This window comes from Apteryx mantelli, chromosome 17, assembly GCF_036417845.1.
Source record: "Apteryx mantelli isolate bAptMan1 chromosome 17, bAptMan1.hap1, whole genome shotgun sequence".
NCBI classification, from domain to species: Eukaryota; Metazoa; Chordata; class Aves; order Apterygiformes; family Apterygidae; genus Apteryx; species Apteryx mantelli.
In genome coordinates, this window is record NC_089994.1 from 8210713 (window position 1) to 8238186 (window position 27474).

General features: G+C 46.2%; 1 protein-coding gene across 1 annotated transcript; it reads right to left on the reverse strand.

Moving 5' to 3' along the window:
* Nucleotides 1–1304: 1304 nt before the first annotated feature.
* On the reverse strand, nt 1305–27145 carry GGT5 (gamma-glutamyltransferase 5). Its single transcript, XM_013944908.2, has 12 exons — nt 26985–27145; nt 15865–15995; nt 13294–13380; nt 11942–12131; nt 11146–11303; nt 9859–10005; nt 9317–9450; nt 8499–8701; nt 7915–8006; nt 6946–7055; nt 4804–4911; nt 1305–4564 (listed from the first exon to the last, which is right to left on the reverse strand). The coding sequence occupies exons 1-12, from the start codon at nt 27143–27145 to the stop codon at nt 4418–4420; spliced, it is 1668 nt and encodes a 555-aa protein (XP_013800362.1). The 3' UTR covers nt 1305–4417.
* Between the last annotated feature and the right edge of the window lie 329 nt (nt 27146–27474).

Below are 27474 nucleotides of genomic sequence, written 5' to 3' on the forward strand. Positions count from 1 at the left end.
TGTTCCAGGATGTTGTTGAGCTCTGGACATGTTTATGAAATCCTTGAAACATGAAGGTCTTAGTAACTGATCTTATCTATTTGGCTCACTGAAACTTCCTGTCAGTTTATAAGAACTTGAAAATTCAGAATGCATCGAAGAGAAAATAAAAGGCTGAAATTCTAGGCTTTGGGAACCTTCTCTTTCCCAGTAGTTTCTGGAATTGGGGAGAGTCTGGTTTCAAGGCATAAAGTGATAGCTAGATTGTGCATAAATCAAAGGGTGATGGCTTTGGGATATATATTAGCTTATAATCACTCCTGCTAGATGAATTGCTTTTGCCAAAAGTAATCTGGTATGTGCACTGTCCTTTTTTCTTCCTGTGCTGCTACTGCTGCATTAGGTGCAGCTAGGACAGTGATTGTGAAGAGCGTAGTGGCGTTGTGTTCCTGGATGAATGAGATAGATGATTGATTTTGGGCCAAGCTTTTATCCTTTTATCTCTGAACCGTGAATCTGACTTTTCCATTTCTTGTAATTCCAGGATAGATGCCACTCAGTGGCAGGTTGGGGTTCAAATCCGGTTTGCAAGGCAATTTAGGATGCTTATATACAAGGTCATGTAAGGAACCACATCAGCTGTTATTAGCTGGAAATATCTGGCCCTTTGGACTTAGGACTGTTTGTCAAATGATCGGGATTGGCTGAACTTCTTCTTGGCTGAGTGAGGTCTGGGAAATAAACAAATAAAACTATTGCATAGCAGAATAAGCTTAACAAAACCTTTCAGTCACTATAGTCTAAAGTACAACAGAGAAACCCTCCAGTTTCAGAACACAAGCTAATTAATTTCTGGGAAATGATTTCTGGACAAACATGCTATCTGAAACAAGCTTCGGTAACGGCTGCTGGATGCATCTAATGGTTTGTGGTGCAGAAGTCATACTTATGTTCCTGACTCTTATAACTGGTCAGAATACTCCCTTAGGATTTATAACCTATGTTACAAAACTTCCCCTCTGAAAAGCTCAGTTTTTGCTATTGCTAAAACCACTTTCTGTTGAAAATTATTCCTATAAATGCATTTGAATTCTTGACTCTCTGCAAAAGTGGATTAATTTTTTGTTGTTGTTGTTCTAGCAGTACCAGTCCAAAGAACTGATTTCAGGTGAACGTGAAAAGTGCTAAAGCTTGCACTTGCATCCTAGGCTACTGAGTCTCCAGAATGAACAGATGTTAGTGGTGGAAACACCTCTGTGAAAGTCCTCTCAAACAACTGCTTGTGTGTTAGGCTAGGAAACATCTTTAGAGGAAAAATTCCAAGATGGGTTTAAAAACACTTTATTAAAAATATAATTTAAAGACTTCATCAGAAAATAGAGTAGCCTCTGTACAATGGTGCTTTAAAAGTCCTTGTAAATTGACTAAGTACAAAAATAATGGTTTCCTGTTGGCATCAGCATGAATGGAAAGGGACCAACCTGGGGGATTCTTGACCCAAGCAAGTTTTAGCAGCAGCGGGGAGGTGGCAAGCACAAGAGCAGAGGTGCGAAGGGAGATGCATTCACTCAACTTCACCAGATGTTTTGCCTGTAAGAACTCCAGGATTGGTAGGATTTACAGCTGTGAGAGATCTGCACTCTCGTTCCTTTCTATTTTGCAAAGAAAACCTGTGACAGGTTTTAAAACTACTCAGTGGGCTCAGTTTCAATGTCAGTAGCAAAGTAGTTAAATCACAGTACAGCACTGGACTGCAGATAAGGTTACTTTGTGTCATGGCCCTTTTACTGGTGAGACACAACGGAGTGTGGCCCGGGGCACTGTTGAAGACTGCCCTGAAGCCTAATAGGGAAGCAAGAACTACTCTCCCTGCTTCCAGCCAGTTCTTGGTTGCTTTCTGTAAGCTCTAAGCACAGTTGGTCTAGCTAGAAGTAACTATAGATCTTGCTAAAGCCGACAACCAGTCTAGATGGTCTGTCTGGTCCTGAAATGTGAGCCGCAGATGGTGTCTGGTGCCCATAAGTGCTTCCCCTGTAATGTCACTGCAGTTGAGGTGGTATTTCTGACACTAGAACCAATGCACCTAAGACATGGTAGCTGAAGCAAGGAAGTCATTAATAAAAGTAGAAAACTTTTAGTTTCAGCAAATTATGTATATCAAATATGGCTAGCAAAAAAAATTCTTTTAAACCTCCACATACATACACAAATTAAACAAAAATACCACCCAACTTCAAGCTCTAGGCCCATTCCCTTTCTCTATGCTGAAATGTGAATTTGAGCAATGCTCTAATGCTGTATAACAGGGTGTTTTGCCACCTCTATGGCTTGAGTAAACAGCTCTGTTCAAGAAACTTTAAGTCTTCAAGAAGCTTTAAGTCTTTCCTGAATTAGGGAATTTAACATACATTCCACTTGGAGAAGGGGGGGGGGGGGGCATGCAGCTGGCTCTAAATGTAGGTAACCTGTCTTCCAGGTGCATGAGTAAGTGCTTGTGGGCATGATCTGGCAACTTAGGAATACTTTAGCATCAGCTCTGATGCAGCTGTGCTCATTCCCTGAACTGTCCCTAGTGTACAGTTTCTGAAGGAAAACACATGTCTGGCTCTCGTCAGCTTTACTCTGAATATCATTAAAATGCCATTGAAAGCTGAGATTTCAACAAGTTGATGGCTTAATTGGACAGACTTTATGGGTATGAACATAGACTTATAACCTATCTGGCTTTGTTCACAGCAGCATATGTGGATGGGTAGGCCTGGTTTTGTTTTGTGTTTTTAATAGTGTGTGCTCAGACACTTGTCACAGTGTTTACAGAGACAGTTCATTTGTTTCTTTACTAGGAATCTCTCTAAAAGTGGGGTGGGAATACCGATGGCTGGAGGTAAGGTGAGAAGTAACGTTTGGGGAAGAGGAGGGATTGGCTAGTGCCTTGCTCTGGCTTTGCTGCGCCTTCAGAAACACACATGCAATACTGTCTGCGCCTATAGAAAAGTGCAGTTTACAAGGTTTTTGGAAATGAGGGGAGTTGTTGGGCACTGTTGCAACTTGCCCCTGGGTATTTGAGAAGTGCTTTGTTAAATATGTCTTTTTACACATCTAATTCCCTTAGTCGTTGTGAGCAGGGCAAGGTTAAGAAGGAACTGCAACAGGCCTCTTGCATCAAGATGAATGGGTTCAGGTCTCTCCTCCAGGAGTTTGTTCTGTTAGTGATGGTTCTTAAATAGTCCTACAATTTTCTCCTCATAATGTTTAGTGATTGTTAGACACCAGTCTTGGTAAACAGGCAGTTAGGCTATGGAAGAAAAAATATTCTGCAAATGTCCAATAGCACCGCATCACTTCTCAACAGTCATAGTAGTATTTGCCTGACTAGGCTGAGCATACGGTGACAAATCAAGTCATCTGATCATGCATCCTTTGTATTTTGCAGAAAGTTACAAAGCTTTCAAGAACAACATCTCTTCCAAAGCTGTCCTCACCTGCCTTCCAAAACTACTTGTCTTCTGCAAGCAGAAGGGGAGGAAGAAGAGGAGGGAGAACTGGCAGCACAGGGTGGGACTCCTCTCGCCAGAGGGAGAAGTGCCCTGAGGGAGCGGAACTGAGGCATGTCCCTCCTGGGAGCAGGGAATTCACATTGCTCCAAGGGAGGCTCACTCTCAAGGTCACCAGTGTGCGGTGTTGATGGAAGCTTCAGCACAGTTATTCTGGGCTCCTGGGGCCCTCTGTGTCCCCAAAGCAGAGAGCACACAGGTGAGCATGGTGCTATGGTGCTGATTTTATCTGCCACCTCTGGGACAAGTAGGGCTTCTCTGGATGGGAAAACCAAGATGGGGAGTTTGGAGTTTTACTCTCTTCCCCTTCCAAGCCCACCCTGTGACCCCAGAAGTTGGCTCACATGTGATTTTAAAATCCGGAGCCTACAGCCACTTCTTGCAATTCTAACACCAAAACACCTACCTAAGCAAGAGAGCTCAGTTCCTTACTTCACATCTCTGAGCCCCAGTAATAACCTTATCATAGCAATAGCTTGAAAGAAACTAATTATACTCTTAACTGAGGCTCTCCAGCACGAACGGAAGATACAGCTAGGTCGTTTCACAGTGTTCCCAGTGGGTTTTGGACCAATTTTCCTTTCCCACCTTGTATATTCCTCTTTTGAATAGCTGTTCTGCTCAAGAAATACGTTATTCCAAATATTGAATATGTAATGGAAGATGTAGCTCTAATCAAGGCTGGCTGACCTGTCCTTGTATTGTCTGAGGGTATTTATTTGCAGTCTATTGTAGTTAGGCGTAATCAACAGTTTTGTCCATACTCTGGGAGGCATCCTGACGGGAACAGCTGATGTTGGCATGCCCAAGCCAAAGCATGTTCTGGATTTAGTTATCTCCTGGGGTTTTTGGTTAGAATAAAGGAGTTGTGATGGCATCTGATGCTAATATCCAGCTGATTTCCCCAGCTTCCTTATATCAGAGTAAGCAGAGATGCATTTTCCTTCCCTGGAAATCCCCTGCACAACATTCATTGCAATCATATCTTTCTTTTCTTTATGTCCTCTTCTCAGCAGGCCGCTCCTAACCTCCTGTAGGGGGGAGAGCAGAGGAAATGGAATGAATGGGGCAGGGTTCTGAGCTGTACCAGGTCTCAGTGTTGCCAGGTGTGAAAATGAAGGATGTGTATGTGGGGTCAGGTTGAGAGAGTGAGATTCAGGCAAGAATGAGGTTAGCTAGAAGTACAATACATGTTATTCAGGTGAGTTACAGATGTAATCTCCTTCCTATCAAAAGGAGAAGACCAGAAGATCCAAGTGAGGTCACTCACCTCACTGAAGTGTGTCTCAAACAGGATTTTGTCACCTTCAGTATGCATGATGGGAGCTGCAATGGCATGTTCCAGGTCATAGCCAAGCCATAGCTTGTTTATTATAGCCTGCAATGAAAGAAATCCCGCACTGATTGGAGGTAGTGAATAAGAACCTGGGTCACAGGCCACCTTCCACACTGGTGTAAATCCAGACCACCTCTACTGTAAATCCTGCCTATAGGATGGTGCAAACCTGCAATACAAGAGTGGCTGCACTGGTCAAACCAGAAGTCCCTCTAGCCCGGCATCCTGTCTTTGTGGTGGCCAACAGCAGGTGCCCAGGGCATAGTGCAAGAACAGGGGGAACATGTAATGATACTTCCCAGAATGCTCTTCCTGATCCAAAGCAATGTCCTTGAATTCAATAGCTACTAACAGTTCTTTTTATCTTTGTATTGATGGATCTTCTTTCTTTCTTCAGATACTAGAAACAACAATTCCTTGCAACAAGGAGTTCCGCAGCATAACTGTATGTTGTGTTTGTGGATTTTTTGAGCCTGATAATTTCATTTTGTTCCCCCTTCTGATAAAAGTGACAGCAAAAAATCCTTTTTTCACTTCACCAAGTCACTTGCTTTATAGATTTCTATCGTATCCTCCTCAGTCATCTTTTCCAGGCTGAAGAGCCCTAGTCTGTTTTAACCACAGTTGAGAAAAGGCTGTTACATACCTGTGACCATTTTTTGCCCTTTCCTATGGGCAAAGCACCAAGCTGTCCTTGAGGCATTTCCAGCTGCAGTTCCTCCAACATTCACTGTCACCTCACAAAAGCTAATTTTATCAGCCCAGATCTCTATGGGACACGACTGGTGAGCTTTCTGCCTGAGAGAGCTGGCCATTTATTCCTTCTCCGCATCTACTATCATTTAAACATTTATGTATGAGATCCTTCTCTCTTATCTCCTGGCAGCACAATTCCTCTATGAGCCTTTGAGGTACCCTGTTTGAAACCTTTTGGAAATCCAGGTAGGCTTCTGTACATGTGTAACTCTTTAACAAAAATATATAGTGATTTATGAGGCATGACTTTACTATACAGAAGCTGTGTTGCCTTTCCCAATGTATCATAGTTACTTGCCTACTAACCCTATTCTTCAGTGTAGTTTCTACCAATTTGTCCCATACAGATATTAGATACTGGTCTGTAACTCCTCAAACTTTTCTCTAGAATTTTTTTTAGAATTTGGGTCACACTTTCCATCTCCTGTCTTCTGGTACTACAGCAGGCTGAAGTGAGACTACACTTCAAAAATTTGCGTGACTGTCATTTGATTCCAATTCTGCTGCTGTTAATTTTTACTGATTTATCCTATCACCTTTTCTTGGTCATTCAAAAATAAGGTCCTAGTATGGAATCCTTCCCAAGCTTCTCTTCAGTGAAGAAAGATGAAAAAGAAAGTAGTCTTTTTCCTCATGTGGCCTTATTTGCTTTTATTTCTTGATTGCTTGACATGGTGTTCGTTAGACTTCAAGCCTCTAAAAGCTCTTTTTCTATAACATTTGTTACTCTTTGTTTATATGTGGTGTTGGTTTTCCAGTTGTTTTATTTTTCTTGTCAGTTTGCTTTTGGGGGAACAAAGTTTTGGGCACTGTCTGGCTCCTTTCCTAATAACTTCCTTTACTTGCTATTTAATTATTCCAGCTTCTTCCCTTTCAAAAAAGAATTGAGAGGGTCAGCAAACATTTGCTCTGACCTCCAACCTGCCACCTTTAGTGCCTTCCAAATTGCAAACAAAACAGAGCACCAAGGAGACAAGATCTGGGTGGAGTTGAGCAGAAAGAGCAGGTAGGCCTGACCATGGCTGGAAGTCTGGGAGGGCTGAAAGAGCTGCTGACTGTTGCAGGTTCTCCCACCTCCTCTGTTCCCTGTTCCCTCCTGGAAGTAGTGCAATTCAACAGCAGAGCTGAAGCTACCCCTGCCTATGTAATGCTAGAGGTAAGAAGGGGACGATAGACTGAGTCTGCAGCAGGCCCTCTTCACTGCTGCCTCCAACATAGCAGTGGTAACAGCAGCAAAATGATTCATTTTGTTCAGGTTTGCAAGATGTGTGCTCCCCTTGCTCAGTGGAAGGTTTTACTGTGTGGTACATGGTCACTCACCATAGCAGTAGCACTGATAATCCAGCTCCCACCGGCTCCTCCGATCACCAGCATGTCTCCTGTCTTGGTTACGAGAATAGAAGGCACCATGGCTGAGGGAGGCTTCTCTCCTAGAGAAGAGGCAGAGAGCATTATTCCTTCTATGTGGCTGTTTAGGGAGTTGGAGGGACACACAGGTTTATCTGTTTTACCCTTCTTGTATCATCTCCCATAGAAAATCAAGCTGCTACTCATTGTTTGAGAAGCCTAAGTCTTCTGGAGAACTTGATTCCCTGTACTGAGACACAGCTTTTACAAACCCCAACTCACAAGAAGCTGGCCCTTTACAGCACCAGCTAAATAGGAAGCATCTCTTGGTGCAGGACAGGGCACTCTGCAAGTATTCAGGACTTGCTGCAGCTCGTTCAGCTCAGCCAAGGAACTATCAGCAATCCTGCCAACACAATACTGATGTCCCCTCTCTTGGCAGACACATAGGACCTTGCATCAGGGAAGGCTTATTTCACAATGTATCAACAACACTGTGTTGCAGAACTCAGTGTAAACCTATAGCACTCCCTGACTGTGCATACAACCGTACACTTTTTCATGGATGAGCCTAGAAAATAGGCAAGCTTGCCTTAACAGTAGTTTCTTCACTTATTCCCTCCCTTCCCCACCCATCCACAATCAACTTCAGCATTTTTTTTTAATCTCCAATTTCCCTAGTCAGAAACCAAAACAAAGTGTTCTTTCGGTTCTTTTCTTTACACAAAAGAACCAGTATTCTTTTATGTAAGTAAGTGCACGTGTGCATAGACTTGGACACACTTGCTGTGGGGCTTAATCCTCTGTTAGTTTGATACAAACTCCCTCTCATCCAGACCTGGAAAAGAAAGAGTGTCTCAGGTTTGTAGATACTCCTTGCCCAGTTGTACATGGCCTGCATCTCCTGGCCTTGTTTTTTATTTTGGGGGTGAGAGTGCTCACCTGGTTTAATACTTCTGTTTGCTATGCAGAAATCAGCAAGTTCATTATTTAAAATGATCCCAGTTTGGTTAGAATATACAAAGGAGCCAAACCTGCAGGGGGGAAAAAAGTAGCTTTTCAGTGACCAGCACTTTCCTGTTGTGGATGACATTAGCAGAACACAGCATCCTGCAGGGTTGCCCCTGCCTACTGCCACCTCATCCCAGCCTGGAACTGCACCAGCTACAGTGTCCAAAAGGCTTTTGCACTGCTGTGCTGGAGCTAGATATAAGCTCCCTGTTACTGGTAGATGTGGGAATTTGCCCAGCCCACAGAAACTCTTCTGCCCAGCCTACAGACACTCTTAGCAGAGCTCAATAAGTTGTTACACTTTTGTGGCAGTGAATTGTGATGTTCCCTTCAGCTGATACACCAAGACCTGTGCTCTTTCATGGAAAAAGCATTCATGAATATGAGACATTCCCACTGCATAAAGCAGGGAAGCCCAAGGGGTTTTTTGCACTTCTGGTGCCAGCTCCTGCATGTACCCTGTGAGCCTGATACATGGACTGTGTAATCAAAATGCCAGCCCCTTGGCTACTCACGGGTAGTTGATGGTGCTGGTGGCGGACACGGCACTGCCATCTGCAGCGAGCACAGAGATGTGGGTGGTGCCCTTAGTTTTGTATCTGTGGCTAGAGGTGGACTCCAACAACTGGTAATGGCTGAGTGGATGGTCACCGCGGTCATCTATTTGGCTTCTGACAAGCTTAGCAATTTTATCAGATAGCAGGGTCCTGGCAGTCACCTGCAAGCACAGCAAGAACAGTAAGCCTGCATCACCAAAGCAGAGACATGGCTTTCTGTGGGCACAAGGTCAGCTCAAAGTGTCAGAGCTTAGAGACCTGCACTGCCAGCATTCAGCCTCAGTCTGAACCCCCTGGCCAACCTCATCACAGAAAATGAAACAAGCCCAGAACAGAGGCACCTCAGCGTTGGTACTGGCATGTGCATGCCGTGTATCAGGCAAGAGCAGAGCCAGACTAGAGCTGAGCAGAAATTATGGACAATGCAAACGGGCCTTATCCTGCCTGCCCCCTTGGCCAATTGAGCAGTGCTGCTCTTAACTAGCAGTTCTAAGTATTTTCTTTCCTTGTCTGGCCGCAAAGCAGGTGGCTGTCAAAGCATCTCTTGGTGCTGTTGCATTCTGCTGATAAGTAGACTAGTCAGGGTGCGGTGGGTAGGTAGCCTGCTTGAGGGCTTGGCACACAGAGGCTAAAATGAGTTTGTGACTTGAAGGTTTAAAACCAAAAAAACCAGCAGCAAATGGACTTCCCTGCTTCTCCTTGTCAAGTGGCAGTGTAGAAGAAGCTGTCATTGCTGCTGGTGTCTGGGGCTGCCCTAACATACCATGCAAGCTCACCTGGGCATCAGAGAATGCTGGGTCGCTCATATGGGGTTTTTGCATATTGCCAAACTTCAGGGCCTCTGCAATAAGATGGTAGTTTTCCACCTTCTCCTCAGGTGTTGCCAGTGAATCTTCATGGAGCTTATACTCTACAGAGCAAGATGAATTTGTTTGGTTTAAGGACTCAAGGCGATATTACTTCAAGAATTGTAAAAAATACTGAAAGGAACCTCCTTTTCCTTATCCCAGTTCTTACCTGGTTTCCCCCCAACACTTGAGCAGGATGTGGGAACAGGGACAACCAAGTACTAATTTCCAGTGTGACTTCTGAAGCCTTGGGAAAATCAGGTATAATTTGGCCTTGGCAGTAGCTATGGTGATACTGACCCACTGCAAGAATGAGCCAGTTCATCTCTAAAGTGGTCTAAGGTGTCATGCTGCAGGGCATGGGCACACTGCTGCTCTGGGGCCCATTCTGGCACTGCATTTCTATCCACTGCTCTAGATGCAATGTTCTGTACAAACCTCTTGTCACCCCTTTTCCCTTATGAATTTACCTTCGAGTATCTTGAGGATGAACAGGAGCACAGCACCTCCCATGGGTGGTCCAGGAGAAAACACTGTATAATTGTTCACGGTAATGTTCAGAGCTGAGGACACCTCTGCTTTGTATGCCTTAAGGTCCTCCAGTGAGATATTGGACTCTTCAAGAGAAAATTTGAGGGGCAGCTAGCATTAGCACATTAATATAAATTTCTAGTAGGCACTCATATAGGCTGGCCACATCAGAACCTTGGTAAGGCTTGTAAATGGTCATCCCTTTATACTCCAAATTTCTTCCACCAAGCACAGCAAAAAGTCTTCATGTATCCTCATCTACTACCGAACCCCAGGCCAGCATGAAATCTAAGGGTGCTGCAGAGATGAGCGCACGAGGGCTATGGGCTAATGCCAAGCAGCGGGCTGGCTCTCAAGGCCTGAGTTATAAGGACTGGGGAGAGGTCGCTTCTTCCCATGCCAGATACCACTCCAAGTGGCAAGCAAATAGCACATGTTGGCTTGCCCCTGGTGCCCACTCACTGCTAGCTAACGGCCAAAAATGTCTGGGATTCCTTGATCTAGGAAGATCACCTAAGCAAAGTATGAAAAAAGTTCTTGGAGTGGGGACATACCAAAGCTAGTGCTAGCATGCCTGTGCTGAGGGTGGCCATAAAAGACATGGATAAACTGCAGCAACCCACTATGAGGCACATAAAATGCAGTAATCAGTGAGTCTCAGCTTTATACTGGCACAGAACAAGCGAGTGTTGGGCCTTCCTTGGGAAACATACTCAGTACAGGCAAGGCTGCAGCCTGGCAGAGCAGGGACTTATTTTCCTACCTGAAAAAAGCTGTTCTGCTAATTTTGCTGAGTCTGAGCCAAATCCAGATTCTTCCAAAGACCGCAGTGAATTTGACCAGAAAATATTTAGCCCAATATTTTCATAGCTTGATGGTTACTTTCTGAAAAAAATATGCATTTTGATGATGGGTCTCTCTAGATTTTGGGCCCATCTGTAGATGCTGTAAGGCAATGACTGTGGGTGGGGAATTTCACACAGAGATAAAGACTTGTCTTATATATATCAGGTTTCTTATAAATCAGGTTTCTTAAGAGCACTATGGGATACACAAAACTGAAGCACCACAAAAAGCTTTTGAACCCTTAGCTGTAGCCAAAGTTCTGAGCTGTGCCAGAATATGTCCTGCGTCTTGGTTTCCTAGCAACACAACGAAGATGACAAACACTTTGTAATTGCCAGGAAGAAGCCTGTCTACTAGTATGAAATATAGCTGTTACCTACCAGCCTTCCTCAAGTCCTCCACCAGGGCCTTTCCTATCGGCCCCTCATAAAATGCCGAAGCTCCATTTTCTGCCACAGCTCGCAGCGTTCGCTGCAGTGCTGGCCACCTGAAGGTCTCTCCATGGTTCAAAAACCTTCGACCTTCACATAGCAACGGGCTGTTAAAGAACATCATTGATCAGTTTGCAGCATGCGATTACTCTCTCCCCAGTATCAGTCTCTCTTTCCTACCCAAAGCTGATTTGGCTTATGCATATCTTGTACTCCCAGAGCCTGCACTACACTCCTGTCTGCAAGGAGAAAAGCTCTTCTCAGCTGATCGCTACCCACAGCAAGAAGCGTTTCTTCACTAGACAAAGTTTCCTCCCCGTGGACCTCAAGCTTTGACCCTGGCTCAAGTCAATGGGACTTCTCCAAATGAGCATGTGCTGTAGGGGCCTATTGTCAGGGGACGATTTCCACACTGCTGCGCTCTTTCAACAGATGGAGGCAGTCCATATTTGGCCAGTCTCCTGGCTGTTATTCCTCATGAGCAGATGTGCTTAGTAGACTGTTTTGCTGTGCCAAGCCACTCTAAACTAAAAAAAAAAAATAGTTGCTAAAACAGAAAATGATTTTCAAAAAACAAAAAGCTATTACATCCCCCCCCTCCCCCTCTGGAATAGGCTTTTCCTCCCTCTACACAGCAAATATTTATTCAGCAGCAGCAGCCTGTGCTCCATGGGAGCATCAAAGGAAAGGTGTGAGCTGGGGGCAACAGTGGTCCCCACAGTTCAATTTAATCCATGGCTCTTACCAGAGGCTTTGTCCTGGTTCGGAGAAGTTTTCGTGACTCATAATTTTGTCCATAACTGGGGAAATTACAAGTGGCTCTGAAAGGAGCTTGATGGTTGGTTCAAATAGTGATTTCCATGGTAAGCGGCCATATCGCTTGTGGGCTTCTTCATACCCACGAATTTCTCCTGGTACAGCAATCCAGTGGGGCCCTGAAGAGCAAAATGACAGTGTCATACCCAGCAACACTGATCTATGGGTTTCACCCTTCTGAAAGCACTTCAGTGAAAGTGTACATTTACAGAGGCAGAACTAAGGCTATCAAAAGCAGGCTTGGCTTTGTATTTCCTCCTTCTGTTTATTTATTTCTTCCACTACCTAATGGGAGGGGTATAGAGAAACTGGAGCCAGACTCTTCTCAGAGGTGCATGGTGAAAGAACAAGAAGTCACGGGCACAGGTCGCAGCAAGGGAGATTCCAAGCAGATAAAAGGGGAAAAAGTCTTCATGATGAGGGTGGTCAAATACTAGAACAGCAGCCTAGTGAGGCTATGAAATGCTCCATCTTTGAAAAAGTATAAAATGTCACAGGACATGGCCCTTAGCAACCTGATCTGACTTTGAAGGCATCCAGGTTTGAGCAGGAGTTGAAGTAGAGATCTCCAGTGGGCCTTTCCAGCCTTGAGGAATCATTCTTGATTCCTCTTCAGGCCCATCTTCCAAGAACACAAAAATCTCCTCCAGGCACTAGGACACTCCCAAAAAGAAAATGTGTTAGGGAAGGAGAATGAATGCAGCAAGGGATGTGAAGAGATCCAAGATGTGCTGCTAAAGCAAGAGTGCCCACTGCCAAACCAGTAATAGCAAATGGATCTGGGCCTCTGCAGATGGTATCGAGGCGGCAAAGAGGTAGTTGAGCTGAGCTGGAGCACAGCAACTCAATTCCTGATTCTTCCAGGCCCCTTTCCCAGCTTAAGGACATGGAGAAGCACACCAGATTTATTTCTTTCATTTCCAGGAAATCTGAGCAGTTACTGACCATATTTTTCTCTGTAAGAACTGCTGGGAAATGAGGACTCTGGGAAATCTGGTCTTGAAATGCAGTCTTCCTCTGAAGAGTAATTATGTATTGGTTTCTCCTCATGCTCTTGCTCCCACCCTCTTGGCTGGTCAGGGTGCCAGTTTTATGGCCAAAAAGAAATTTTTTATAGGCCTAAATTTTTTTCTTCTGCAAAAATCAATGCAGAAAGAGCATGAGCAATCAAATGGGACTGCAGACCAGAAGCAGGGTGCCCAGTTGCCTGCAGCACTCCCCCCCCTCCCACCAGCTTTGTGCACCACTTGGCATGAGGGGAGGTCCACTCTCTGTCCTTACCAATAGGGACATCAGCACAGCGAGTCAACAAATCGCGCAGAAACACTCGTGGGACTGTCTCGCGAGCATTGATCACCTCGACTGTTCCTAGAAATGAGAAGGGGAAAATGCATAACAGTGTCTTGCTGAAGGCAGGTGACCCTCACCGCCAGCTGGCTGCAAGCACCACACATGGGCTGGCAGCCCAGAGCCCTACTGGACTGTGCTGCAGTGCCCTAAAGCCTTTTGCCAAACCTGTCAGGCACTCTTGTGGCAGGCTGCTAGGCAGGAGTTGGCAGCTTTGTTGCTGCAGAGTTTATCCCCTGCATTTGTATTTTTTTTAAAGACTATTCCAACCCAAGTGTTTGTGTCTTAAAATGAGATCTCTGCCGTGTCATCATGCCATGCTCTCTGCTTCATTCCAAGGCCCCAGTCTTCCCATTGCCTTCCCCGCATACACTGTCTTCTGCTCCCACACTCTTATTTAGAGCAAACTGAACAGTGCTGTCCTAGAAGCAAGGTGGTTCAGGGACAAGGTTAGGGCCCAGGCCCCCACAGCATGGGTATGCATGGTTGTGGCCCAGCTCGCCAGGATTTATGACCTTGGGCTGAGGCAGTTTCATGCCAGGGCCATTAAATCGCCAGTATTAGGCAGCTAATCACGAGAGCCCAGTGGTCACGCTCTGAGCACAGCCACTTGGACGTGATAAAGATCCACCTCGCCACTCAGCAGTGTGGTTTGGCCCTTCCCTCTGCATCTGGGATCTTCTCCCTTTCCCCTTTGCAGGATCCAGGTGGGAATTAACCTGGCACTGGGAGAGAAGGGGCAGCTTGCAGTCATCCTGCTCCTTTGGAGTTACCTGAATCAACCTCCAGCACAAGGAGGGAATCCAGCACAAACTGTTGGGATGAAGGGATGGCTCCTTCCCTCCCCATTTCAGCAGCCACATGATGACACAGCGGCAAGGCCTGACACAGACCCTCTGGTCACATCCCACATGCACACCCAGTTAAGGCCCCACCATGGCTCGTGGGCCAGGGATATGGACTGGGATGTGCTGCTTCACACCTGATTTGCAGTGTCCCCACACCTCCTCTACTGGTGGGACATGTCAGGGACATAACATGATCCTTACACCCCCTTGGTGCTCTAAGCAAAGCCTTGCCTCACCAAAAACACAAGTCTTTTGGGTGTAATGCTGGCTGGTGAATTTAGAAAAATAAATGAACAGAACTTCCAGAAAGACACAAAGCCTGCTTATGCTTCTGCACTGACAGCTGTTGCTTGTCTGCCTTACTATTTTGCATCAGTAGTTCTAGAGGGCCATTTTCCAAGTGATGGTGAGGCATATCCATCATGTTTATAAGTAGGATGGCGATACTGAAAAACCCTCTATATATCAGGAAGCTTGAAGGGGAATTAAAGAAAAAAAACCCTCTTATTTCACATCTACCCTAATTATCCCTCCTCCTTCTCTGCCCTCAGTCTATCTTTTTCTGTCATAGGCCACAGAGCCAGATGCACTGTGAGAGCCCACGGTGCTACTGTACCAAGCATGTGAGCCTGACACAGCTGTGTGTGGCTCTGCACAACCGGATAATTCTGGCAGTAAAACAAGAGAAGGTCTGTTGATAGATAAGAAGCAAAGTTACATGGCATTGCCAAAAAGGGGAAAAAAAAAATAGGTGCTTTGCCAAAACAACTATTTATTTCATAAGATACAGCCAAGTAATTCCAGACTTGTGACCCTGTGGGACTACTCAGAAGGTTTTTTTTTTTTTTTAATTATGACATTGTTATTGTTTTCATTGTTGATTTTACTATCTAGATCTATAGGCTCTGGGGGTTTTTGATAGCCAAGGCAGTTAAAAAAACATTAAAAATGTAAAAGCAGGAACACAGCAACACTTAAGGCTAAGCCAAACACAGGAGGGCTTCCCGGCAGGCCCTGAAAATTGCTGGATTTAGATTTCTGAAGGGAAGACACATCCCTTGGGGCAGGAAGTTTTATCACCACTTTGAGAAGTCTGACCTATTCCAGCAAGGATGGTGTGAGACGCCCCACGCATGCAGGCTCTGCCCAAGTGGCAAGCGTGAGGTGTGGGATGGCGCCCCTGAAGCACCAGCCCGAGGGCTCAGCCACGCCAGCAACAGCCTGGGCTGCCACACTCACGGCCAGCACGAGCACCTCGCTCCGCTGCCGTCTGCCTCCCTGGCAGCACGGGCAGCACAGCAGCAACTCGGACAGCACCACTCACACCTTGCTGCACGGGTCAGACATGACTTCTTTGAAATAAAATTTGAGGTTGCTTTGGAGAAGGAAGGGGAGGCAAAATCAGTTCATTTTAGATCTAAAGCTCCTTCCCCGCCACGTGATCTTGCTGTGAATAACTGCACTCTTCAGTCTCGTTCTACAAAAGTTGTCAGGATAGCTCCTGTAAGACTCTTTCAAAAGCATGTTTTTTGATTGGAGCAAGCAGTTTTATATTAAAAAATGCACAGAGAGAGTATGAAAGATGCTGGCTTCTCCATGGCTGCTGGGTGTCTGAAGGGAGATGGGGTGCCATGGAGAGGCCAGGGCTGGCCCATACCTGTGCTGGCATTATAGATGGTAAATATGACCCCGCCACCCAGGCCTGAGCTCTGAGGATTCATCACCGAGGTGCAGATCAAGGCAGCAATAGCAGCATCCACAGCTGTGCCTCCACTTTTCAGGATGTCCCTGCAGAGGAAAGAGAGAAGAAAAGATGATCTTAAAAGCCAAGAAGAACAGAGGATGAAAATGCCTCCTTAGCACAAGTGCAAGGCATCCCCAGCACGACAAGAGAAACCAGCCACTGGTAAAAGCTATTGGCAGCAGTGTGGTGCGTGAGAGTGCGGAAAGGCTCCTTCCTTTGGGGGAGTGGGACAGGGAGAAGGAAAAGTTGATGGGAAAGAAGAGAGAGTCTGCAGGAGGAAAGGACAGCCAAGGGCCAGACCTGCACAAGGTTGTTGGAGCACATGCCAGGAACCAAATAATTCATTTCTGGCTCCCCACCTGCCTTTTCCAGTAAAAAGGCACATGCTGGACAACAGGAAGGGGGCACTGAAGCAGGAACGACAGGTCAGTATGAAGCAAACTCTTGGGACTGAACATTTCAATTAGCACAAAATTCAGGCCTTTAGCTCTCCCACAATGTGCCTTCCTGGGCTTACATTTTATCAGCACAGAAATCCCACCCCCTCCCTGTATCCCCAAAGGCAAAATAATACAAGCAGAACAATACCTAGGCACAGCCACACCAAAGAACACACAGGTATTAAGGCAGCCTCATGCTGCTGACCACAAGGAGTTTCTGCTAGAGAAACTTGTCTCAACAAATGCTTCCTTCAAACATAGCTATAAAAATCTTTTCCTTGCAGTGGAACTGTGGTGGGATGGAGTTTCCTCGTGCAGCCTGCCAGTAGCCAGCACTGGTATTTGCTAGGAGAGTTTCTGACTGGTTTGGCTGGAGTATTGCTCAGATAAGGCAAAGCCAGAAGGGAAGGAGTGCAGTAGTTCATTATCTGGAGGGTAACTGCTCCCAGAAGCTGTGACAGGAACAGTGAGCATATATAGGAATGGCTGTTTATTTTACATCCATTGATGTAGTTAGGACCTGCTGCGACTGGGAACAGGATGCTGCACTGCAGGCACACTGATTGTGCCTTTCCTTTGTTTTTGTAAGTGCCTTTGGAGCTGCTGCTTGCAAGGAAATGGCATGTGGACAAACGGAGAGAAAAGAAGCCGTAGGGAATCACTGGGCTTTCTGCTCTGAGTCCTGCATGGCTTTTAGCCTCCTAGCAGCAAGCTGCTCCCTGGCTGTTGCCCTGAAAATGGAGGCTGGGGCTCAGGGTGCCTCTCCTGTTCGTCTCCTCGCTGCGGGGTAAGATTCACTGCACTCATGTTGCTGAAGAGCTGAAGCTTCTTAATTGATAACAATTGGAAGGAAGTTCCTTAAGGTTCAGTGGTTGTCCAAATCTTTCAACATGTCAGGACATAAGAGAAGAGAATAGAAACAAGATATATCTTCCACAAACAACTTGTGTGGCTGCTTTGCCAGGGAGTGTTGTATTTGCATCTGTCACTACCAAGGACATGCAAGATATCATAGGTGTTTTTTGAATTTGGGACCTGAGCTGAGCAGGAAGAGTGTCCCTGCTGCTAATGACCTGCACCCTGGAGCTCCAGATTCTGGCCTGGCTCTGTTAGATAACTTGCCTTTGGGGTATCTACCTGGTCCCCTCCCAGTGCCTAGCTGTAAACCAGGGAAAAAAACTCTCCACTCTGCAGTGTGTTTGATCCTTAATAGAAAGCGATGGCAAAACTTCAGGAGAGCCTCGGCTAGCTGTGACATGCAACTTCTTATTCCAGAATGGCACTTTCACACATTCAAAGCTTGCCTCAGCCTGGACCATTTTTACCTTCCTACTTGTTCATAGACAGAGACCTTCAGACACAGTTTAATACCAGGAAGCATTAGGATTATACTGTTTGGCTGAAAATAATGCAAACATCTCCAAGTGCTTTACAAACAGCACATAGTCCTGGAAGCACCCAGAGTATTTGAGGGCTGATAAGAGTTATTGGAGCATGATAAGCAGAGAAGTGAAGAAACTGAGATTCTACAGAAAGTCACGATGGTGTGCAGACCACCTTGCCACATTTCTTGACCCAAAAGACTTCTGCCAAACTTCAACACCCCCCCCCCCCAGGGATTGCCATCAAACTTTTTTATTTTAAAATACTACAAAGGCAGCAAGTGGGGTGGTTCATCAAACCCCAGGATGGTCACCACTGCCTTAGGGCTCCAGCTCCTGCTGGGGCCTGGGTTACTTGGGAGGGTTGCAGTGATTCCTGCCTTTGTCCTTGCTCTGCAGGAGGCTAACGCCAGGCTTTGCTATCTGAGGACATGAGGGGGACAAACTGCAGTATGCTGGGGGCAGGGAGCAGGGGCTTCATGCACAGCTGAGTTCTCCTTGCAGAGGGGTCAGGAAGCATGTTCAAAAGTTGGGGAAGCAGTGGAGAAGGCTACAAGGCAGTGCATGTACAAAGCCTGGTGCCAGGGAGAAACATGCACTGAGATAACTTACAATGAAAAACACTTTAAAGGAAACTTTGAGACTGTATGGTGTTCATTTAAATACAATGCAATCAGACTTTAACATGGAAAATCAGATACATTTCTGACATTTTCCCCAAAGCCAGAAAAGCACCAGATCCTCACCCCCTGAGTTCCCAGTCACACTTACAGGTTAGTCCAGTGGCTGCACATCCTGCACTCCCTCTTGTCCAGGGACCTTGCTGCCACTCTCTTTCTGAGGCCAGTGCCACACATCCCTCACCATGTCCCCAGGAACGTTTGTGCCCTGGTGCGAGGAGGAGCACACCCTGATGAGGCTCCCTGTCCTTTCTGTATCACCTGGTGATGGTCATTTACCTGCTCCAAAACATGAGTGGTTTCTTCCTCCCATGTCCCAGTAGCTGTGCCAAGCCAACATGCTCTTCACTGGAAAAGCTTAGCATACTCCAAAGGACAGCCACAGTTTATTAATTTAATATTTGTACAGCTGGGTGGTCTGTTTCCAGCTTCTGGATGACGCTAAGACCTTCCAGTGTCCCCAGACGCTTGTTTATACAGGCATATCTCGTTTTATTGAGCTTCACTTTATTGCGCTTTGCAGATCTTTTTTTCACAAATTGAAGGTTTGTGGTAACCCTGTGTCAAGCAAGTCTATTAGTGCCATTTTTTCCAACAGCGTGTGCTTGCTTCATGTCTCTGTGTCACATTTTGTACATTGTTTTTTCAGACATAATGCTATTGCACACTTAATAGACTACAGTATAGTGTAAACATAACTTTTATACGCACTGGGAAACCAAAAAATTTGTGTGACTCAAGCTATTGCAATATTCGCTTTATGGCAGGAGTGTGGAACTGAATCCGCAATATCTCCGAGGTATGCCTCTTAGCATACGCAACTTGGCAACGTTGTGGGCTAAGTACTCTTTAACTAACTACTGCAAATGTAGTGCCGTATGTACAAAGCATGTAAACCTGAGGGCTTCTTAACATGACCTTATCCTTGCTCCCTCCTCCAACACTCCCAGTTAGAAACAGAGCCAGGATAACACAAATCAGGTAAACCCCAGTTCAGAGCTGTGCCTTTGACTCCAGCTGAAATCAGGGAAGACAAGTGAGGTCTCAGACCCAGCACAAAAGATGTATCTGGCTACTAAAGAGAGTAGGAGACTTCTCCAGGTACCTGATCCCTAGACTGTAACTCCCATCGATGAAAAGTTGAACCTTACACAAAATCGCTAAGAGCATCAAGGGACAAGCGGGAGGAGGAGGTTCATGGGTGGGTGGGGAGCACTGCAGCAGGGCTGCCGGGACGGAGACATCCTGCCTGGCAGCAACCAGGCAAACAGAGCGCTCCTTTATGGGCTCCAAATTACTCCATCCTGCCAGTCCACCCCATAGTTTTCAGATGAGTTACACACGAAACACTGAATTTGAGAGTGCCTTGCAAAGGCAGGAAAGGCAGAGAGAGTCTTTACTGTTCCTGCTCTGTGCCTAGCACAGCAGGGTCCTGACTCTTGGATGGGATTCCTTGGTGCTACCGCAATATAGAATTAAAAATAACAACACTAGCAACCAAGACAGGGACACCTTTCCATGGAAAAGCAAAACATGTTTTGCTTTGTCCATGGTCAGTAACCCTCATTAACCACATTCTGTGATACAAATGAGATGAGAAGAAATACATAATTTCCAGATGATCCCAAAGTGTTTTAGGTTCTTGTTTACTGAGTATATTATTGGCGAATGTCACTGTCAGCTCTGGAGGTGAACACCACATCTAACAACACACACACACACACTCAAAGCTGGTTCTTGCTGAGGGAATGGAGGGATTTCCAGGTACCTGCTGACCTTCTGTCAGCATCATGAGCTGGAGATCTAAGGCTCCCCATCCAGCAGCTCAGTATCTGAGAAAATCTCAGTATCAGATGGGATACGTGATGCTGGGCATTGACTAAAGCTGCAGGGTGACCCTTAGCTAGCTGCTTCTTCAGCGGATGGGAGTGGGGGGGAAGGGGAGCTGAGATTTCTCCTCAAAACTGGGCACTGTCTTGGCTCTTAGCAGCCTGGCAGGAAGCACTCCCAGACCTAGGTTTCACAAACATATCTCGGAGGGGCTTACTCACTGCACTGATGCTGTTTCCTCAGCTCTGGGGATGCGCATGTCTGCCAGTTTGTCACTTACACCCCATTACTCCTGGGGTCCCATTACACCAGACAGGCATGGCTGTAGCTAAGGAAAAGGAAAAGCAAAAGTCTTACAGCCGGGCTTTTAGCTCAAGCTCAGAAGCAACTGGTCCCAGCAATGGCAAACCAAATCCTGACTGAGATTGGGCCCCTGGTCTCAACAGCTTCCCATTCCCCCTCTAGCATCTCTGGAGCCTGAAACAGAACGGCAAGTGGTCCCTGAGCTGGCTTTTGGTGTATCACAGTCCCTCATGCCTGACCCAGCTGGAGCTCTGCCATGTCCTTACAGGTGGATGCCTGGGGAATGTAGGGCCATTACTTCTTTCTCAACCAGCCAGATGAACTGAGTACTCCCTGGCCCATCATGTTGCTCCCTTTCTACGGATCACTGGTACAGCCAGACTAATTATAATGCAAAACCCTGCTGATTGATACATATAATCCCTCAGGCGAAGTCTTCTTGTACCTGACCAGCTCTCTCTCTAGAGACATCTTAGCAGTACAGCTGACAAGATCTGATAACAAGATGTTTTGTCCAATATCCTTCCTGCCACATAGTTCAGCTTTAGGGTACAGCCATTAATGGTATTTCCTTAATGTTAGGAACAGAAGAGGATGTTAACGACCAGTATGCACTCCAGCAGCAGCTGAACAGCCAACACGGCCGGCTCCCAGGAAGGGTGACTCCTGGCGCTTCGCTCACACCATCTTTGCAGCGAAGATGGACAGCGCTGGACTGCAGGCTGAGCCTGCTGCTCTGCTCTGGACTAGGAGAAGGAGCCCTGAAGTCATTCTGAGTACTCTGGAAATGCTAAGGTATTAAATGATACTGAAAAAAATCTTTCTTCTCTTAATGAAAGCTGGGGGTTGGGAGGAGACCACCCGCTACATGGGAGCTGCCTGCCTATGATTTACCAAGAGTAAAAGCAACAGCTGTTTCTGCGGAAGGGTCAGTTGCCAAATTTAAAAAGATCAAAATACAAGAAGAAGGGAAGGCAAATCCTATGGGATTCTTCAGAAATGCTGCTGGGCTGCCACTGAAAAGGATTTTCTCAGCAGATCTTCTGCCTAGAACTGAGCTTCCCAGGACCATGAACATTATCTGACTGTTAAATTCTCACCCTCTCCACTGCCCCCTGCCCCAGGCGGGCATTTGTTCAGGAGAAGCCAATTCCCAGAGCTTACACTTGCAGACACTGCGGAAGTGGGATCAGAGACAGCTGCTGAGCCAGTCAAGTCAGCTCATCTCGCTGCATCAAATCCCACTGCTGGGGATAAGCACTTTTCCTAAATCTCTCCCTGCCCTCATGCTGGCTCTTGCTTCTGCCCTTTGGAAACAAACAAACGGATGCAGAGCAGCGGAGGGCAGAGCTCAAAAAGCACATTGGTAGGAAGTATGAAGTTTTTTGCATGGTTGCTGAAAAAAGCCTCTTCCAGTGTTCAAAAGGGATCAGGAATGACAAGCGTGGAGGGGCAGGCGATCATCTGGGGCAAGTAGTTCAGAGCTGGAGGTGACGGTAGGTTTGGGTACCAAAGCAGTCACCTCTGATCTCCTCATGGCTTTGCAACATGAGGACAAATTACTGAAGTGGACTTCGGCTACCAAATCCACATTTTTGGGTGTAAAACTGCTCTGCCTTTCCTTTCAGCCTCCCACTCCTCCTCCTCCTCAAAGTGTTTCAGTTCATTTAGGGCCAAGTTTCCAGCAGGGCCTGTGGCCGGACCAGAGAGGATGGATACTCAGTTACACAATATTCCTTTCGGTGCCCAGTTGCCAGCAGTAAAAATATAGCAGAAGACCTGACCTCATTTAGCACTGGGAATCAGGCCCTGATGGCTAAGAGTAAGTCTAGTACAGGACTCGCCAACAAGGATGATGACGCAATGGAGGCTTGCCAAGACTGCTTGCTTTCTGTAGAGGATCCAAAGAGTTGCATAAAGATTTCAGAAAGTCCAACCTTACACATCCCCAGGATGTAGAAACACCATCCCTAGAGATGGAAAAAAACAAGCCTGAAGACAATTGCTGAGCACAAGAAAAGAAAGGAGCAGTGAATAGGCCCCTGGAGCTCTGAGTCTGTCCCCCCTCTCTGGCTTGTAGTAATGAATTACAAAGCTACACGTTTCCTTCAGCAGCCTTTCCCTAACGGCCGACCTATCAGTGAGGGAAATACCAGAGCCTTGAAGTGTTTTCCCTACCCCACTATCCCACACATTAAAAGACTGGATTGCTTTTAAGGCAAGAGGTTCAGTTCAGTTATTCTCAATAAACCCAACTACAAGCTCTATTAGAAGCTCACAAGGACTCTGTCTTAAGCAACAGAGCGTTTTAAACAACACACAGCACCGTGTAATGCCACAGGAATTTCATTACTGATAATGACAGTTCACTGTAACCCAGAGAGCAGAGCGTGTGGTTTGGGTTTGGCTTTCATTTTTTTTAAGGAAAAAAAAGATTTTTTGATTAAAGAACAAAATTTACAAAATTTTATGAGTAGCTTTTGAGATTTTAGACGCTAGACCAGTGCAACTGGTTTCGGTCCCATTCTGCACCAGAGGCTCCCTGGGCGTCTCCCATGCGTGCTCTTGGGAGCCAGGGGGATCTGTGGGATGAAGCAGTGGCCGGTGGGGCCAGACCGGGGCCCAGCAGAGAGATTCTGCAGGGTCAGCAGGGGAGAGCAGGGACTAACCGGCACTGTTAAATCTCTCGGCCCTGGGGCCTTTGGCAACTGGCTGCTATTACTCTTGCTATCAGCAGTGGGGCAGGCAGGCAGACAGGTTCAATTACAACATGTGGTCTTCATTTGGTTATAGCTTTGCCATACTTAATCTATTGAGCCTAATTTTTTTCTCATGGTGGTGCGGAGGTCTCTCTCCTCCTTTACATATGTTTCCACTAAAAAGACAAATCAATTACCTAAAATGAAATTGGGGAAATATGTTGTTTCGCTTATTTTACTTATTTTTGAACTCCACTCCTCGAGTCACTTTGTTAGAAGGCTCTGCAGTGTACGCATATAAAGCCAGATGCGCAGTCTGTCTCCTATTCAAACAATTCACTCAAATTTTGCCAAGCTAGGAAAAAAAATCACAAAAATAATTTACATATATGTATATATGCACAAACATGTACGTGTGTGGTCATCAAGGAATTATCCACCTTTGGTTAGATTAAGTCTCCTGGGATTTCTCAGCAATGACAGTGGAAATGAGCTTGTTCCATCCCTGAGCTGCAGCTGCCGAGCACAGCTTCCCTGAAAAAACTGCATCTGGGAACAGCTGTGGCTTCGGGTCCCAGGAAAAGCAGGGAAATTGTTATCTTTGGTACTCAGTGCTCCTACCAGGGAGAGGGGTCCATGTCCTGCCTCCTACAGAGCAGGAGGGAGAGGAGGGAGGTGGCTGAGCTGCAGAGATAGGATCAAGGAGAAGGAAGGCTGGAGGGCTGAGCAATTTGGGAGCAGGGGCAAGGTGGGGGTTGCAGAAGCTGGTAGGATGAAAAGACGAGGAGCTGTGACTGGACAGGCTCAAACAGGAACACAGGGAGACGGGTACGTGAAGGAAGGAGGAGCAGCAGAGCTGGGGGTGAGGCAGTGCTTGGGCAGAAGGGAGAGCAGCAGCACGGGCAGCAAAGAGCCCAGGAGGGACTTGGGAGCTTAGCAGAGCTCCATGCTCTTGCCACAGCAGGAATCTCACAATTCATGGTAGCGCTCCTAACTACCCAAATCTTTACATTGTTCCAAGTTTGAGCAGCCACTGCAAAAATACACAAATGTTTGCATAATTGCAGAAAAAGACTGAAGAGCTAAAAACAGTACTTAATAAGAAAAAGAAAAAAACATGATTAATTATTTCTTCTTGTTTCCTCCCTCTTAAGTCTCATGATTTGGGGATTTTAATTATTTTTGAACAGCAGAAGACAACAACACTGTTGTATCCTCTAAAACACTCAATTTAGTGGCCGAGCAGCATCTGCGAAGGAATGAGGCTTGTGCACCAAGGGATGCTTGGCTCTGTCCAACCTTTGCTTTGTTTGCTGCTGAAGTTAAGAGGCGAATGGAGTGGGAGTATACAGGTAGGGACAGCAGGGCCTAATGGCTAAGATTACTCTGAGAAACTGGATTTTATCCCTCCTGCTGTGACAAAATTCCTATGTGATGCTAAAATCCTGTTCAGCAAAGCTTAGGCAGAAGGCTGCTGTGCTCCTCACCTCCTGGCGCTCCCACTGAGACCCGTGGGTCAGGCCTGCAGAAGCCTTGGCCTCGCACAGCCAAAGGGAGGTCGGTGACAGATGTACCCTGAGCAGTGCAGACTGCTTGGAAAGGCAGAAACCCTGCTTGAAGCAAACTGAAAGCAACTCACGTGGCATCTACACAGGATAAAAAAAATTCAGGTTTAATGCCCATGCTAGACTTCCTTATTTATACAGGTGACATAACTTCCTTTTCTCACTTCCCACACTGCGGTGAGGATTTAGTGATGACTAGCATGCACTAAGAGCTAAGAGCTGAGATGTGACATACAGATAGTAACAGTACAAAAATATCCAGGAGAAAGACCGTATGTAGTAGAGGACGTGCAGTAAGTACATGAATGATGGGGATAAAATGAAACACTGGGCACTGAAGGAGCCGCATTCATCCTATGCAGGATGAGGCTGGGATCCTGGGGAAGTGCAGGGAGGATTGTTAAGGAAGCCTATACTGCAGGTTAGATTTACAGCGCAGGAGGAACCAAATTAGGTCTGTGCAACTGAGCTTCAAGCAGGTTTCTTAGTTTTTGAGTATTTCACTTTGCAATTTAAAGTCCTCCATAAATAGTCACACAACTTTTTTTTTTTTTTTAAGAGTTTAATGTGTGTAGAGCTTCCCAGCCAGCTTGGCAGGACTGGTGGGGGGAGCTGACACATCTGGAGCAGCGTGACGTGATGTGCAGATCCCCCAGGCTGGAGAGGAGGGGGAAAGATGTGTGATGAGGAGTTGGGGCAAGGGGGGAATTTTCTGGGGCTTTTCAGGAAACTATTTGTAGGAAAGCTAAGGTGGTCTGCCAGACTGGAAGAACTCCACAGATCTTGCCAGAACATGCGTCACAGGAGCAGGCAGCGTTTCTTATGGAGGGAGAATGGAAGGAGACAGACAACAACCTGGCATCAGTAACCGATTAGCCAGAGGTTCCTGTTTGTTGACCTGATTGCAGGTTTGCATGGTTCTCACTTCAGTGCCACCCAGATGGTTCTACACTACTTCAAGTTAAAAATTACAACAGCTGCAAAACAAGTGCTGTAGTTTCTCCAGCCGATCCTTTGGGTAATCTGATGATGTATTTTTCCCCACTTCCATTATTACTAACTTCTACCATCTGAAGAACTAACTTGTGGCTTAGCATAAAAAAGCCCATTTCATTCCTTAATATATGTGCAGCCACAGTACATTTTATCCAGCTACTCACAGGTGCTGTCTCAGCATGTCCCTGCAAGAACCACACATGCAGAACAGCAAGTGTGGTGCAATGCCCCAACAGCATTATCTCACACCACCAGATACAAAGCAGAGCCCACAGCTCCATCATCTGTGTGTCTTACGTGTGAAGGTTTAAGTTCCATCCTTTTACTTTCATGTATACAAGTGTTTAAGAATTGAAGTGAGAGTAATAGTAAAATAATAATGTAAGAGTTGAAATGCATGAGAGAAAAGTGTTATACAAACTGAATTGTTACATCTGGGCAGCCAGAGGATTTTCTTACACCTACATCTTTCCTTCCAAGTGATGTAAATATGTCCTTTGTACTCACGCTGTCCTGACTAAATTGCAATTAAATGTGCACTTTGCTTTCCATACAGAGTATCTTTCCTGGTAGCAGGCACACCTGTGCAGGCTTTGGTCCAGAAATGTGCACCATAAAAGTCTTCACCCTAAATGCTGAGCTGCAGAGTCCCCCCTTCCCTCTCAGCCCACCTGCCTTCCTTGCATGTGCTCAAGCCCAGCTGCAGCTCTCTGCTAGCTCCTCTCATTTCTGCCTTAATCCATTTCTAAAGCACTTAGCTGACAGACTTACCACCATGAGGTAAGCAGTTAATGTCTTGCTTCCCCACCTTAAAAGCAACCTTGCATTTATACACTATAAATATTTGTACCTTCCCAAAGGACAAAGATTTGCAGAGCTGCAAATTCCTAAGACATGGAAGAAAGAAACTAAGCATCAGCCACAGACAAGGCAGGGCTCCATCTGCTCTCGGAGCTGCTCTGCTGTGTGCAGACAGAGCGCACCCAGAGAGCAGCGCGGCTCCTCAGCCCCAGGAGCAGGGGACGGCACAGTAACCCAGCTCGCTCCCGCCGTTTTCAGTACTTTTACCTGGCTGCCGGTCCAAGTCCATGACGTACGCGACACGTAAACCGACAAACTGAGAGGTCTGTGCACATACCGGCCAATGTCAGAGCAGATCTTGGTGTCAGCAGCCACAGCACCGTGCAGGTATTGCTGAGGACCACACTCGGGTTGAGTCAGGATGACCACGAGCGCAACCACCACAGCCAGCACCCCCAGGGTCAGCAGCACCAGGCAACAGATCCTCCCTGTAGACATGTCTATTCCTATGCCGCCTGAGGCAGCAGGGAGGATTTTACTTCTTTCCCGAAAGCGCCTGCTACACTCAGGGTGGAAGTAGAGGATCCTGGCAGTTTTGGGAGGGAGGTCTCACTGAAGTGGGCTCTGCCCCCTGTGACTAAGTGAAAATTACATTCTTTTTAAGATTAAAAGCTGATGAAAAGGAAACTCCATACTCCCTCTTTCCTGTTCTGTTACATGTGAGAGGTTTTTCACTCTCTTTAATAAACTAAACTTTTTTCTGGCAAATACTCCATATGCTCCCTCCCTTTTTTTTTTTTTTTTTTTTAACTCTTTGATGAAAACAT

Coding starts and splice junctions, on each gene's coding strand:
- GGT5 (XM_013944908.2), bottom strand. CDS start 27,145: ATGTCTACAGGGAGGATCTGTTGCCTGGTGCTGCTGACCCTGGGGGTG. Junction 13,381..15,864: donor CATCTATAATGCCAGCACAG/GTATGGGCCAGC, acceptor TCTCATTTCTAG/GAACAGTCGAGGTGATCAAT. Junction 10,006..11,145: donor GGAGGACTTGAGGAAGGCTG/GTAGGTAACAGC, acceptor TTTCTCTTGAAG/AGTCCAATATCTCACTGGAG.